The sequence below is a fragment of the Psammomys obesus genome, unplaced genomic scaffold (genome assembly GCF_907164565.1).
Source record: "Psammomys obesus unplaced genomic scaffold, mPsaObe1.curated_primary_1811, whole genome shotgun sequence".
NCBI lineage: Eukaryota > Metazoa > Chordata > Mammalia > Rodentia > Muridae > Psammomys > Psammomys obesus.
The window spans coordinates 59947732-59963506 of record NW_026585644.1 but is presented as its reverse complement, the minus strand read 5'-3'; the positions used below and the strand labels follow the sequence as shown (position 1 = coordinate 59963506).

Here is a 15775-nt window from a genome sequence, read left to right as displayed (position 1 = left end):
GTCATTTCTTTACACACACACACACACAGAGTCAAATTGTTGACATGTTTTTTAATTGGAAATGGACTTTTTCATATAACATATCCTAATTATGGTTTCTCTCCCTCAACCTCTCCCAGTTTCTTCTACCTCTCTTCCCATCTGGATCCACTCTCTTTCTGTCTCTCATTAGAAAACAAACTGGCTTCTAAGGGATAATAAAATAAAATAAGATACAATAAAATAACACCAAAGCTAACACATCAGAAACAAACACATTAGGCAAAACAACCAGAAGAAAAAGAGCCTGAGCAAAGGCACGAGAAATACTCACTCGTGGGCATACTCAGGAATCCCATAAAAACACTAAACCAGAAGCCATTATGCAAAGCAAAGGACCTGGTTCATATGTGTTTTCATCATGTTGGTTTAGAGAACCTTGTTTCCTTGGTGCCCTCCATCCCCTCTGGCTCTCACACGCTTTCTGCCTCTTCTTCCACAGGGGACTCTGATCCCTGAGAAGAGGGGTTTGATGGAGACATCCTGTTTAGGGCTGAGTTTTCCAAGGTCTATCACTCTCTGTGTAACATCTGGCTGTGGGTCTCTGTATTTGTTTCCAGCTGTTACTGGAGGAAACTTCTCTAATGATGGCTGAGCAAGGCCCTGACCTATGAGCAGAGTAGAATGTCATCAGGAGTCATTTAATTCATTGCTACTTTTAGTTTAGACCAGTAGTATTTGGCTCTAGGTCCCTGGGCTAGCTGTTCTTAGATTCATAGTCACCCAGGCAGTGTTGGGTATGAATTCCATCTCATGGAGTGGGCCTTAAGTCAGACCAGGTATTGGTGGGCTACTCCCACAAGCTGTGTATCATCATTGCCCTAACATGTCTTGCTGGCAAGACGCCATTGTAGATGGCTGCCTTGGTATTTGTGTTTCTTTTGGTAGTCTGAAGAGTAGCTTCCTACATCAAAGACTCTAGGATATAGGGGTAAAGGTTCTATACAGGCACCAGCTCAGCTTCTCCATGTTCAGTGCGTTATGTGGGTATTGTCTTCAGCAATGAGCCCTTAACATCACTTGTGGAGAACAACATATAGTCTTAGTAATAGCCTGGTTTACATGAGGATTTCCACGGCCAACAACTCAATTAACTGTAACCCAATCCCAGGACTAGAAGCTTTGTTTGATGACAAAGAATGGCCACTGGGGCTGTCTTCCCATTATTTGCTGATGTCATTTAGATTGTCTCTATAGATGGATATATTTAAGAAGCTTCTACTGTAGTAGGTTTCCATAATATCCCTCAAATATTCCTATTTTTAGAGACTTTAATTAAAGTGATAGTGTATAACTATATTAATTTATGGGGTAAAGGGATAATATAATTTTTAAGCACTGTTGTGATCACATCAGGATAGTAAACATACCGATCACCTCAAACATTTACCATTTGTGTGTGCTGAGAGCATTTAAATTTTATTTTCTTAGCAATTTTTGAATGTCTGTGAAATCTCAGAATATATATGGTGGGTTTTTATTACTTGGGTGTGGTTTTGAGTTTTGTTGTACTATCTTATTAATGACAATCTGTGACCTCCTTTCTTTAAAAAACAAAACAAAACCTGAAGCCTCTATACACAGTCCACTCAAGGATCAGAGTGCTGGGGAACCCAGAATCCTAGAACTAACTTTAAACTGAGAGCCAGACATCAAAAACAGCAATGAACAAGCTTCTGGGAAAATGTGGGACAACAATTGCAGGAATGTGTGTTTATGACTGGTGGTTAAGAAAATAGAAAACAATAAAAGTGAGTATCCTGAAAACTGACACAGTGTGACAGCATGACACCATTCTCCAGAAGGCTGTTTGCAAGGCTATTTCAAAGCCTCACACAACGGCTGTCGACACAGTGATTGCCCTTCAGTGATTTTCCACAGAAACAGGCAGAATGATGGGCAGAGTATGTTCAAGAAAATTCACTGCAGCCTCATTTTAATGTAAGAGAAGAAATTATTCAGTCTAAGTATCCAAAAATAGGAAATGGTCAAAATAAATTATATACTTTACACAAAGGCATTCTTGACAGCCATTGCAAGGCTTGATTGCTTCATGACACAGAAAATACTTAATGGTGATGAAAAATATACTCCTAAGTGTGTAAACTATATTAGTCACATGTTGTAACACATTCTTCCTTGAAAAGGGTAAAATAATGATGTGCCCAAATGTTAAGAAATGACTTGAGGGTATTACGATGATAGTTAATTTCTGCATTTTCTAATTTTTAAATGAACATGTAGCTTTTATAGATATTTTAATTTAGATTTTGTTATACTCCAGTGTCATAGGTGACAACTGATAGTATCTTAGTGTTCTCCAGCCTTCTCTTTTTGCTTGGGTAGGTCTTTGATGTACATTATACTGACACTGTGTGACAGTTTTGAATTTCAACAATTCTTATCAACCACTCTCCCTCAGCCTAAAAAAACGTAGCAAAAACAAGTACTTTGTAGTACTTGATACCAGCCAGGAAGTAACTTGCATAGTTATGAAAATAGCAGTTGTTCATGCTTCCAGCTATGATCAATTATAGAAGTTGGTAGTTTGTTTAGCAGCTTTCTAAAGATTTCTAGTTTGTTTGTTTGTTTTGCTCAAGTTTAATTTGAAATTATTTGATGGTTAAATTGGCTGACCTCTAAGGCCATCTGTAACCCTGAGGTTCTGAATCTAATGGAACAATGTATTCAATTCCTTCTCCATTAATTAGCTCTCTGAGGGAGCAGCCTTACCAGGCCACAGAGGAAGACAATGCAGCCACTCCTGATGAGATCCGATAGACTAGGATCAGCAAGAAGGAGAGGGGGACCTCCCCTATCAGTGGACTTGGGGAGGGGCATGCATGGAGAAGGGGGAGGGAAGGTGGGATTGGGAGGGGAGGAGGGAGGGGCTTATGGGAGGATACAAAGTGAATAATTAATTAATAAAATTAATAAAAATTAAAATAAAAACTATTGAAAAAAATTAGCTCTCTGAAAGAACGAGCTATATAGATATAGACCATGGGCCCATAACCCCATTGTGCTCCAGTTTCAGTCAGTGAGTTTTAGGAGGATGTTGGGGTCTCTGAAAAGCTCAACACATTTAACCACTGAGTAACCTACAAATCTCTATAGAGCTTAGAATTGGTAGATGAGCTAAGATCAGAAAGTTGTCTTAATCAGTCTGATATGATATTTGACGTCTAAACAGACCAGGCAAAGACACTGCAAGATGGTGTGGTCGAGGCTGGGAGACCTCTCTGCTGAGATTGGAGATTCATTTAGGATTTATCTCCTATCTCCTCTGATAACTGTAACTTTTAGTTGAAAGAAAATGCCTAGTTTGGAAGTGTACTTTTCAAATTATAGTGTATCTTCAGAATTTAAAAAAATTAAGTTATGGAGGCTGTCTACCTATTTTAAACACATTCTTATGTCTCTTATATGATCTTTTTAAAAACTAAAAAGGAAAACATTCTGATGTATTATGGCCATGTAGAGCAGTAGTAATACAGGAGTATTTTTCTTTCACATCACCTTTCCCTTGCAGTTAAATTATTTGTGAATGTTTTATGTGTGGTGTGTCTGTGTGTGTCATGCGTGTGCCTTGCTTCGGTGTTCATGTCCAGTGGCCTGAGACGGACTTTGAACAGTCTTTCTCAGTTGTTTCTCTGCCTCTCTGAGACCATCTCACTGAGCCTGAAGCTTGCTGTTTCAGCGAGGCTGGCTGGCCAGGAACCCCCAGGACCCACTGTCTTCCCTACCCCATCTCACATGCACACAGTTCTGGGGATCTAAACTCAGTTCCTGTGTTCACACAGCAGCCACTTCACATGCTGAGCCGTCTGAGCTCCCATGTGAGGATGTTCTAGGGGTTTCACCCTAAATGATGAAATTGTTTGCAACCTAATTTCAAGGGATCTGAGACAGATAGAAAGCACTGGAATCCTACAGGAATGTGAGAAGAAAATACACTTCTCTGACAGTGCACTTACTAATCTCTTTTTCTTACTTGTTCTCTGGAACCTATGAAAAGTGTGTTCACCAGAGTCCCTCCTCAGCACATGAAATCAGTAGATACTGCTTATGTAGACATCATAGTTATGGTTCAGTCTGAGAAATGAATGTTCAGTTCTGGTTCTGGTCCTCTTTATTGTGTCTGTCAGAATGGACAAGGAAGGGTTTAGCATCACTAACAAAATCTTAGCACAACCCTCAGTAAGCTCCAACTATTCAATGAGCAGCTCTTTATTTCCCGGCTTCTCGCCTGTTTTAGCTCTGAACTTTCACGTGTTTGTCGTTTTCCCTGTAAGGCTGCATTAGCACTCAGACCTATTGATTCCCTTCATGGCTCTTGCCTTTCACATCCGTTAGTGATGACAGTCTTCCCACAGTCAGGGCTGGAAAGTGAGCACCTTACTCCAGTAGAGGGCACCCTGTCTCATGGTGAATGAACTCAGCGATGTGTGAGCAGCAGAGCAGAGGTATGTGAGTGAGTGTGTGTGTGTGTGTCCCTGTGCCCTCACAAACATTGTTCTGAAAGTAATCGGCACATTTGTCACTCCAGCAAGTAAACTTAAGATATGTATCTGTACATCTGTCTCAAATATTTCATTTGTGTTTTTTCTTCCAGCCTCGTTGACTGTGATTTCAGTAAGAGCTGTCTCAGGCATGATCACCCTTTCTGTGACGGGTAAAATGCAGCTGACTGACGCCATCTTCTATATCATGCTTGTCATCATGATAGCCTCTTGTATTTTCCAAGTCAAGTAAGTCGGTGTCTACAAACTCGACCTTTCAGGATTCCTGTGCTTCTCTCTCTGTGCACTGGCTTAGATGATAATTAAGGTGAAGTACAATGGGTCTCAGGCTAAAGGACCTCCAGTTTCTGCATAGCCAGCATGCTTTGCTTTCTTCTTCCCGTCAGTAATTAGTTTGTACTAAGCACTGCCTTTGTGTCTTGTAATTCTAAAGTTCGGCCTTGGTCCAGCTAAGTGTGCTTGATGCTTCCCTGATGTTCTTCTGCTTGTAATTAATACCATCGTACACAGGTTGTCATTAGCAATAAATCAAAGGGGCAGGTCCACGTCCAGGGTTTCATTCTAAATATAGACATGCATGACCCCTTCACCTCCATCTCTTAGCTCATGCTCATTAATTGCCTAGAGATGGACAAAACCAGACATTTGGCCCAGAGGAAAACCCTTTCCCCATAACTTTGAGTCTTTGGCCAGATTTTTCTTCATACCCATAGGATTTCAGGATGATTGTTTCATGTTTCTCTTGAGTACTAATACTGGTGACATGGGACAGTTTTAATCCCTGTCCCACCTCCATCTACTTTAATCACTCTCCCACTTTCATGTTGCAAGTGAACTGCTCTATGCCTGATAGGTTCATTTGAGTTAGACAGAGTTCACCCTAAAATGCTATGCAAAGTATCACTCCCGTTCCAAGAAGAAAGCCAGAGCTCAAGCTGCTCATGTGGGGGGCTTATCCTATAGACAGCAGCAAAGTCTAAGTTGTGTATTTTCTAAGTAGGTCCTAGGGCTATGGCAGGAGGGTGACAGGAGAAATCCAGGCCTTCATCTGTCACCTTCTTAGACTGAGTGTGTTTATCATACTTGCATATTGTTATTTCGACACTTCTGTCTTCTAAATTAATTGGCACTGTGACAGTGCCTTTTGGGATATTAGTTCATTATCCTTACACCATGCTTCATGAATTTAAAGGCAGACACAATTGAAGGACGACTGCATCCTGTCAGCCTTATTTAACTCCTGCCCACCATCACAAAGTAAAAGCATACTCTTCAACCTTAGGTCCCATTAGAATTACCTGAGAAGATTTATTTAGACAAATGTGTTCACACACATGCACACACACATACACACTAGCACACACACACACACACATGTTAGCTTTATCCACAAACCTCCTTTTTTGTTGTTGTTGCTTTTTTTTTTTTTTTTTTTCAGTTATTTTAGACATCTGTTGCTCCTTGCTGGACAAGTCCCTGTCACTTGCCCTACCTACAGCAGCGCTTTTGAAACCTCCAGGGGATGTACATGCATGGCGGCACTTCGTTGCCACCGCCAGAGCAGCAAAGCCAGCGTGAGAACTGGAGCTCCTGGTGGTGGCCGCAGCAGGAAGCTCAGCTCGCACACATGCTCTGCAGCTGGAGCACCCAGCATCGCTCTTGAAACATTCCTTTGCCTCTCCATCTCCTTTCTTGGCACGTGGCATGTCAGTGGATAGCTATATGTTCCCAGATATGGTATTTAACAGATTCTAGGGTCTATCCTAACGAATCAACCCGGTGGGATACTGGTCCAGCAGCTTGAATCATTTCCAACTCAAACTTCTGTGGCCTCAGAATATGATTAATTGCTTTTCATTGTTATTGTTGTTGGTTTAAACGGACCATAAAACCTGACATCTGATCTCGTACATGAGATGTGTCTGGGCTGTGACTGCTGATTGGAAGTGCCCTCTCACTGCACTTCCTTCCCTTTGTAGTCGTAGCTGCAGAGCACACAGCTCTTGAAGTTATTGTCAGCGCATTGCTGAACACTGCCAAACCAGAGCTTCAGTAAATGCCATCTTCTCTAGGTTCCTGAACCAAGCCACAAAACTCTACACAATGACCACAGTGGTGCCAGTCAACCATGTCTTCATTACAACTAGTGCCATCATCGCAGGTGAGTGCTGGCCTTCTGTGCTTGGTGAATCCACCCCCACCACAGGTACAAGATTCTCTCAGGAGTCAGAAAGAACAACAAGGAAACTCTGGGGAGCTCATGTTCCCAGCCTCCAACCAGCCTCTAACTTCCTCCATGGTGATCCCCTTTGTGTGACTGTTCTCCAATGCTCTCTGCCTCCTGAGGCAACTCAGGTCTGTTTGGGGATGGCTCTTATTAGCTGGAGAGTTCTAATGACCACAAAGGGCTTCCTGGCATTGGAGCTCAAATTAGTTTTCTTATGAGTTCAAGATACTTCCCTTTGTTCTATGTTCTTGAGTCTTCTGCTTGTAGCTCCTGCTAATCAAAGTGACTGAAAAATCCTCTTGAGTGTTGCCTCTAAGCAAACACCCCCAATTTTTTGAAACTCATCCTTCTGTACTCCTCATCACTTTAGTGAGAAAATGGGGTCCCTTATCTAAATTTACCATTGCAGGGAAGGCCTGACAGACTTCTACATTTGCTATTTCCTCTCTTGTATTTTAATGAATACTTTTTACATTGCAGAGATAAGACTGTTAAAAAGTACAAATTTAAAAATTGGTCCAAATCAAAATAAAATAAATTCAAGGAAATCATTTATAAACTTGATAATGATAGGTCCTGGCTCAGTGGCTTTTTGATGTATTTGTCATTTTCTCATCAGGCTACTGTTATATAGTCCAACACTGTCCTGGAACTTGCTAAGTAGCTTAGGCTGGCCCCTAACTCATGATCTTCCTGCCTCTACATCCTGAGTGCTGGGATCACAGATGTGAAGCACCAGGTCCAGCCCAGCAGACAAGTGCTTGAATTAATTCATACAACCTCTGTTTCAAAAAAAAAATTGAACATCAAAGAAATGCTTAAAGAAAAGATTATATCCCAAGGTATCTGTCTTTCTTAGTATCTGGTGCTTTCTGGTGACGGTGAGAAAAGACTGTATGTTGGTACCTCCTAGAATCATCAGGAAATTAAAACAAAGCAAAAAGAGTTACAGGCATGACTTACAGCATAATAATCAATATACAGTAAAATGTAAAATAATGTAGCTCCCTGAGCAGAAGTCTTTTCAGCTAACAGGGCTAGATATAATGCTCGGTAGACTGAGAAACTGATGATTTATTGCTGGGACTTTCTGGGAATGATAGCAGTTCATCTTCTGGTTGCCTATGGAATGGCAGTAAAGCTTTTCAATGGCCCTGTCCTCCCCACAACAAAAGATACAGCTTAAAGTTGAAATGAGACACCACTTCCTTGCTAATGAGTTAATTAGTGGTTTTATTACAGTAGCCAGCATCGACAAGGCTGCACAATCATAGGCACCCTTATGGGCTTGGGGAAGTAGTACCGCTCTCCCAGAACTGAATTTCATGGTATTTATCAAGGACCTTTAAAAAAAATTCTACTCTGATTCTACAAGTCAGCAGCAAAACCACAAGTGACCTGATTTTCAGGCAGGCAAAGAACCTAAGTGTTTCTGCAAAGAAAATATAAAATTGCCAAAAAGCAAATGAAAATGTTCAACGTCAGTAATCATTAAGAAAATAAAATGAGATTCCAGTTCATGCCCATTAGAATGATGACTATTTGGGGGGTTGTTTTGTTTTGGGGACAGTGTCTCTCTACATAATGTTGGCTGTCCTGAAATCACTGTGAAGACCAGGCTGGCCTCAAACTCACAGAATCTGCCTGCCTCTGCCTCCTGAGTAGTGGGGTTAAAAGAATGTGGCACCAACACCAAACCAAAGAGTTGTTTGCTCGTGTGTCTTATGTATGTGGGTGTTTTGTCTGCATGTACATCTGCATACCAGAAGAAGGCATTAGATCCCATGAGACTACAGTTATGGATGGTTATGAGATACCATGCGGGTGCTAGGGATTGAACTCAGGACCCCTAGAAGAGCAGCTAATGTTCTTAACTGCTGAGCAATTTCTCCAACCCTAGGCCAAACAAACAAACAAACAAACAAACAAAAACCAAGAAGCAAGGATATAAAACACTAGAATGTTAACACCTGTACCATTGCTAAATGACATAAATAAAAATATAGTGTAGCCATTATAGAAAAATAGTATGAAGTTAATAAAAACATTTTTAAAGAGAAGCTCATCGGAGCAAATGATATATGCATTTCCCTGTAGCCTACAGGAGAAAACCAGAAGGAAATGGAAGGGAGCTTCATGGAGAAAAATGGAGGTAGGGCAACACCAAGTTGCCAGAGATTTTTCTAGTGCCCATATGGGCATCTAGCCAGAATTACAGAACACAGGACATAGCCATAGGGCTAGCACGGCTGCAGCAGATACTCATGCCAGTGGCCTCAGGTTCCACCCAGACTCTCAGGGTGGGTTTACTGACTCCTGATGAAACCATAGGTAGAAAATGGGCACTGGAGTTTTGTTCTCTTGCATGTTCCACAGAGAAAACCTGGACTGGATAAGAAATTTCTGTTTCCAATGCTGGGAAGACAGCCCAGGCAGTACAGTGCTTTCCATGCAAGCTGTACTATGATCCCATAGGCTCACTAGCTAGCCAGCCTGGCCAAATTGATAAGCTCCAGGCCAATGAGAGACCCTACCTCTAAAAGCAAGGTGGTGAACAGCTCATGAGAAAAGCCCCTGAGGTTATGCCCTGGCCTCTACACAGCACAAGTGTATGTGCATACATATGACTACACATGCATACACAAATACATGCATATGTAGACAAAAATGAAATTTCTCCTTACAAAAACCATGTTAGTTTTATAATATTTGTAATTATATTAAGCCTGCAAGCCCATGTAAAATTTTTGAGTAACTTAAAGTGTAAGAATAGCATACAGAAAGACAGGAGCCTACCACAGAGGGCTTCTGAAAGACTCTACCCAGCAGGGTATCAAAGCAGATGCTGAGACTCATAAGCCAAACTTTGGGCAGAGTGCAGAGAATCTTCTGAAGGGGGAGATAGAAAGACCTGGAGGGGACAGGAGCTCCACAAGGAAAGCAACAGAACCAAGAAATCTGGGCCCAGGGGGTCTTTTCTAAGGCTGATACTCCAACCAAGGACCATGCATGGAGATAACCTAGAACCCCTGCACAGATGTAGCCCATGGCAGCTCAGCATTCAAGTGGGTTCCCTGGTAATGTGAACAGAGATTGTCTCTGACTTGAACTCAGTGGCTGCCTCTTTGATCACCTCTGCCTGATGGCTAGGCCACAGAGAAGACAATGCCGAAAGTCCTGATGAGACCTGATAGGCTAGGGTCAGAGGGAAGGGGAGGAGGACCTCCCCTGTCAGTGGACTGGGGGAGGGGCATGAGAGGAGAAGAGGGAGGGCAGAATTGGGAGGGAATGAAGGAGGGGTTACAGCTGGAATACAAAGTGAATAAATTATAATTAATAAAAATATATTTTAAAGGAGATAAACAGAAAAAAAGGAATAGCATACTAAGTCTTCAAATTAAAATACTAAATGTACATTTTAAGGGAAATCACACATAGAAAAAATGCATTAACACAATTTTTTTAAAATGATGTGTTGGTATTGTAAATGACCCTACCCTAAAATTGACTTTGTTTCCTGTTCTTATATAGGCATCATATTTTACCAGGAATTCCTTGGTGCTGCTTTTCTCACTATATTTATATATCTTTTTGGGTGAGTAAATGTCTCAGAGGTAAGGTATGTGAAGTTCTATTAATTTTGTATAGGACTTTTGGCATTGTACCTGAATTATAGAAAATGGGAACATACTATAAGAAACATTTTTCAACTTAATACTCTGCACAAGGCTCTGCCCTTGGCTTTGTGGCTTATGTGCCCTTTGAGAGTTCTGCAACATTGGGGATTTTTTAGTTCTAGACAAAATCACGATAAATCCACTGGTTTCTGTGGTTGTTCCATAGCCTTTTAGTACTCTATCAGGCTCACCTTTCCTTTGGGAACTCTTAGGGTAGATCTCAATTTGACAAACATGGATGCCTTTTGGATCACCCAAAATAAAAGGTCAAGACTGTGGTAGATCCTTAGTTTTAAATTTGATAGCTTCAGGTTAAAACTTCCTGTCTTAGAGCACCAGCTCAGCCCTTAAAATGTGGTGGATGTCACTGCTTACATTGCAAGCAAGCAGAGAGCCGAGCCTTTGTGATTTGCTGCCAGTGAATAGCCACTTCCATTGGCTCCAAGCACACCCCATCAATGCTTAGCTGCTTCTTGATCTGTTATTCAGCATGACCATTGTTATGCAAACTTGAGCCTAGTCTATTTTCAACATAGGAAACCATCTATCTTGAAAATTCAATTTCATAAGACATTTGGGCACAGCCAAACTTCTGGGGTCTGGAAACTATGACTATTCTTATGGCCAAGGACAATGAGATTTTTTTTAGAAAATTAAAGAATAACTTGCTTTGCACTCTTATTGCATGCCAGTAATGGGTCTGGGCATGCATAGATAGAAAACGAGACCTAGTGTCTACCCAAAGGGTTTAGAGCCTGAATTAGCCTCCAGATGGTGAAAACCTGGGGCAGAGATTTATTGGAAACTGCCCAAGCCTTGGTTCTGGGTATAACTATTACTGGCTGTAAGAATTAAGACTAGTTTGAAGCAGTCTACCATAAAATAAAAAAAAAAAAAAAAAAAACTGGGATACAAAACTGATGGAATTTATGTAATTGTGGGGAAGTTAGAGCTCAGTTAATATTGTCACAAGCTGTTTCAGTATTCCTGTGATCTTTATTAACATGTTTCTTACAGGTGCTTTCTGTCATTCCTTGGAGTATTTTTAGTGACAAGAAATAGAGAAAAGGAACATCTACAACAGCCTTTTATTGGTTTTGGGAATATTCCTGGTAAGAAAAAAAAAAAAAAAGAAAAAAAGACATGTATATTTTTTCTCTAATTTATAATAGATTCTCCTTAGGCCTGTCGTGGTTCAGCAGGTAAAAGGGCTTGACATCAAGCCTGATGACATGAATTTGTTCCCTGACACTCACATGGAGATAACCAACTTCCCACAAGTGTTCCTATCTCCATGCATGCATACACACACTGACAAATAAATATAATTTTTTTAAATATTTTATCCTAGCTGGGCGAGGTGGTACACGCCTGTAATCCCAGCACTCAGAGAGGCAGAGGCAGGTGGATCTGTGCAAGTTCAAGGCCAGCCTAGTCTAGGACAGCCAAATCTACACAGAGAAAGAAACCCTGTCTCGAAACACCAAAAACAGAAACAAAACAAAAAAAATCCTTATAAATTAATCATTGTTGGCATTATTTTTGTATGAAGACATAAAAACATGATTTTTACCTTAAGAAGTGCATTTATGAAGCCCAGGGAGGTATACTGTTGATGATCTATAGAGTGTCAGTTTTGTACAGAACAATGAGATTGTTGAGGAAATGACAAGGCTGCCTTGATGTGGGCTACTTGGAGGGTATCTTCATTGGGTTTTCTTAAATTGTCAAAGGACATGGATACCTGGGGATGGCAAATCCATGACAGCTGCAGACCAACTGGTGGTCCAAATACTGAGGAACATTGTTCCTGAGACGGCCTGAGGAAGCTCGTTCACTGTGATCCTAACAGTGATATCACGACAATCACCAAAATGTAAACACTCCTCTCCCTCCTCACCTCCTTCACTCATGCAGGCTGGGACCTTGGGTACCATCTTTCCAATGCTCAGCTTCACTGAGAAGCAGCTCACCTTGGGCATGTGCAGTACACAGTTCGCCTGTCTTTACTGTCCTCCCATCCTAGCCCCACCCACCCACTCCCAGGCAGGGAGAGCGCTCACCTACAGGTTTCCATACAGGAGTAGAGGTAGTCTTGTCCACCACCTGTTAGCATCATGCCTTTAAAACAAAAATCATTCAGTTCCTATAAAATTGGGAAATGAAGGCCAAGAAAGTGAATCTGCTCCTCTCTTCTCTGCCATGTGAGCTACCTGATCAGGAGTTCTCAGTGACAGAGCTGACATTAGCAGCAACAGCACTCATTATGGCTTGTTTAAAATTGATTTGGGGGAGGGGCTTTAAGAAATAAAAATGAGGGCTGGAGAGATGGCTCAGAGGTTAAGAGCTCTGGGTGCTCTTCCAAAGGTCCTGAGTTCAAAACCACGTGGTGGCTCATAGCCATCTATAATGAGACCTAGTGACCTCTTCTGCCATGCAGGCAGAGCACTGAGGGCTTTTATATTTATTTTTAAACTATTTCCCACTTGACTAAGCCTCTTGCGTAGGATCCGTAGTGGCTCCTGAAGCTTCTGTTCCCTGGTTTCCTGTGTTGTTACATGGATGTGGAGGGGGAGGGAAACACTGTGGGGAAAGGTTTGGAGGTGAGTGACTGCGTTGTGTTGTTCTCCTGATTGCTCTAACCTGTTCTGTTCCCAGTACAGGGTGGGCAGACATCATGTGGACAAGTGTGTGACCACATGACAAGCACTGCGAGATTTTTGTGGGCCTTTTCTTCCTTGACGTTTTACCTTCATTGAGAGGGTAACCACATAGTATTAGTCAAAGGCATAAATGTGGCCAGAGCTGAAGAGAAATTATTAGGATGTTTTTATCTTTAAGAGCTCAAAGGTCTTTTATGATTATTATCTCCACAGGGAAACAAATGTTGGACAAAATACAACCAGATTCAAATGGCTTATCCTATGGAACCTTGCCTGGTGGAAGTGACTCAACAAAGATCCAAAGCGGAGAGAAGAAAGAAGCCTAAACTGCCGAGAGGGATGGCTGTTGGCCTGTTATCCAATACCACCTTTTAAAAACATTGCACATGTTCAGTGTGTGTCAGCAGCTATTTCATGCTGACATATGCACACATTCAGTTCAGTCCTCTCCCCCCTGTGGTGAGTCAGGCCTTCCTAATCTCTCGCAGTCTAATGCTTTTATGGAATGTAACTCAGTGCTCCTCACACCCTGAGCCTCTCCCTAGCGAGCATCTGACTGGCTGGATCTTAATGAGAGCCTGGCTGCTTGAGCAGGAGTGTCACACAAAAATGCACGCTTGAGATTTGGCCATAGAAGGCCTGGGTTTCTTCCGCATGTGGCTCGCAGGATCTGCCTGTTGGCTTCAAAAGCACCCTCTAGTGCTACAGCTTTAGCCTTTAAAAAAAGGTTTGATGCTTTTTGTTCTCAGGTGTCTTCTATAAGCCTCTTGTAAGGAACTCACTCCTTTTCCCTCTTAGGATGGCGAGTCATCGTCTCAGAAAACCAACCCTGTTAAAATCTTCCTTTCAAAATAAAGGGCATCATTAAAAAATAGAGTTTACAAGTGGCGTTCTGTGATGACGTATGATAAAAACTCAAAGACCTGCTACTGGCATTATTTTAAGCCTAAAAACTGGGAGCATTTAAAAGATGTGACTATGCTCACCTCTGTGGCATATATACCAAAACTCAAACAATACACATATTATCATGGCCTCTGTGTAAGTATGACACACAAATTTATAAAGTGTTAAAAGTTTACACCAATGTTTTTTTAATAAAACTCATTTTCTCCAACCTTATGATGCTATTATATTTACATTTAAACTCAAGAAAAACTTTTTGTCATACACCTTAAATTGTTACACTTTATCAGGTGAGATTAACTTTCAATACAATTCTCAAAGTGGCATTTAGTTTCTTAGGGTATTCATACTACATGCAATTTCTCCCCCTAAGTCCTCTGAGGCTTTGCCAATTTTTCTAGAAAAATTAGAGATGATTAGAACAGTGGGTTTCAGTCACTTGAATCTGGCCCTAGAATACAGCCACGTGGTCAAATGTGAACACAGAAGGCCCTAGGCCTCGTGTGACTTCGCTGCACCCACTCACCATGGGCCCATTCACATGAATTTGCAGACAGAATCTGTAATAATGGTTTTCCTTATGCCATACCTAACATTTAAACAGTGAGAAAAGGGGACACATTTATTGTAACCAAATAATGAGGCCCATCCTTAGTGACATTTTAAAACCTCAGGTCACTCAAGCCATTCTATCCCATTGTCACTGAAGACACATGTGCTAAACTTGGAGCTAATGATATACTAATTTTAACTATGTCTAGTCTTTAATTTTTTCTTTATTATAGTGTAAACTCCTCACCAAACTGGAATAACCCAAAGCCCATGTCTGGCTTCTGTTCACAATTCCTGCCACTGTGAAAAGTGTCCATTAATCTAGACGCAACAGTCATATAATTAATGATGTTTTGCTGAATGGGTACATACGTTGGCTCTGGGAAGCTCAGATAAGTTATGTGTCCATTGCTTTGAACTATGGATTTCTAGTAAATCTTGACATTGGTTTCAAAAACTGGGAAAAGAGTTTTACTTGACCTAGGACCACATTCATAGCTACAGTGCCCAGTTTTGACCAAAGCACTGTAGAATTTTGCACAGATACACACTTAACAACAGTATGCTGGTATGCTCCAATATTTGCTTTAGAGGTTTTGAGAAATTAGATTCACTCATGGGATACAGAAATGCTTTTGAAATAAAGGTTACACATTGTAACCTGGTAACCTGGCATTGTAAGCTGGTAACCCTTGGCTAACATTCAGCTCATCTGACTATTTTTCTAGAGCAATGATTGGCAAACTTTTTCAGTAAAAACTTAAAGAAGTAATTATTTGGGGGATTGTGTTGTCCATATGGTATCTGTCCCCTAACACTCAGATATTCCATCATAGCACAAATAGAACCATGGACAATATGTAAACAAATAAGAATGGATGTGCATCAGCAGTTATTAATAAAACTAAATAGTAACCGATCCATGTCGGTAGTTTGCCAAGCCCTAGTCCAGACTCTTTTTGCCCTTGATATACGACTTTCTTTTCTTGTTTCTTGGCCACTGGATAGCTAAAAAAGAAAAAAAAAATTTTTTTTGATACTTCATAGTTTATGACAAACCAGATACTTGATATTTACATTAAGATAAGTTTGCTTATATAAGAAATAAATGGATTTGTTGAGTTTATTCTCAGAGTCCAACTTTGGCTCTTTGGACACTACTAAACATGCTGGAAGAATTTCTCCAGT

General features: G+C 41.0%; 1 protein-coding gene and 1 non-coding gene across 3 annotated transcripts in view; both read left to right on the top strand.

The window, feature by feature from the left end:
- Positions 1–14251, top strand: part of Nipal2 (NIPA like domain containing 2) — a 99315-nt gene extending 85064 nt beyond the window's left edge. For both annotated transcript variants that reach the window (XM_055620181.1, XM_055620189.1), the window contains 5 exons: positions 4655–4790; positions 6635–6723; positions 10321–10384; positions 11484–11578; positions 13343–14251. In XM_055620181.1, coding sequence (XP_055476156.1) covers positions 4655–4790; positions 6635–6723; positions 10321–10384; positions 11484–11578; positions 13343–13455 — 497 coding nt within the window. In that variant the 3' untranslated portion in view covers positions 13456–14251. The remainder of the gene's footprint in view (positions 1–4654; positions 4791–6634; positions 6724–10320; positions 10385–11483; positions 11579–13342) is intronic.
- LOC129691649 (U6 spliceosomal RNA) lies at positions 14108–14211 on the top strand. Its single transcript, XR_008722522.1, has one exon. It is a non-coding gene; the product is annotated as a U6 spliceosomal RNA (small nuclear RNA).
- Positions 14252–15775: the final 1524 nt, after the last annotated feature.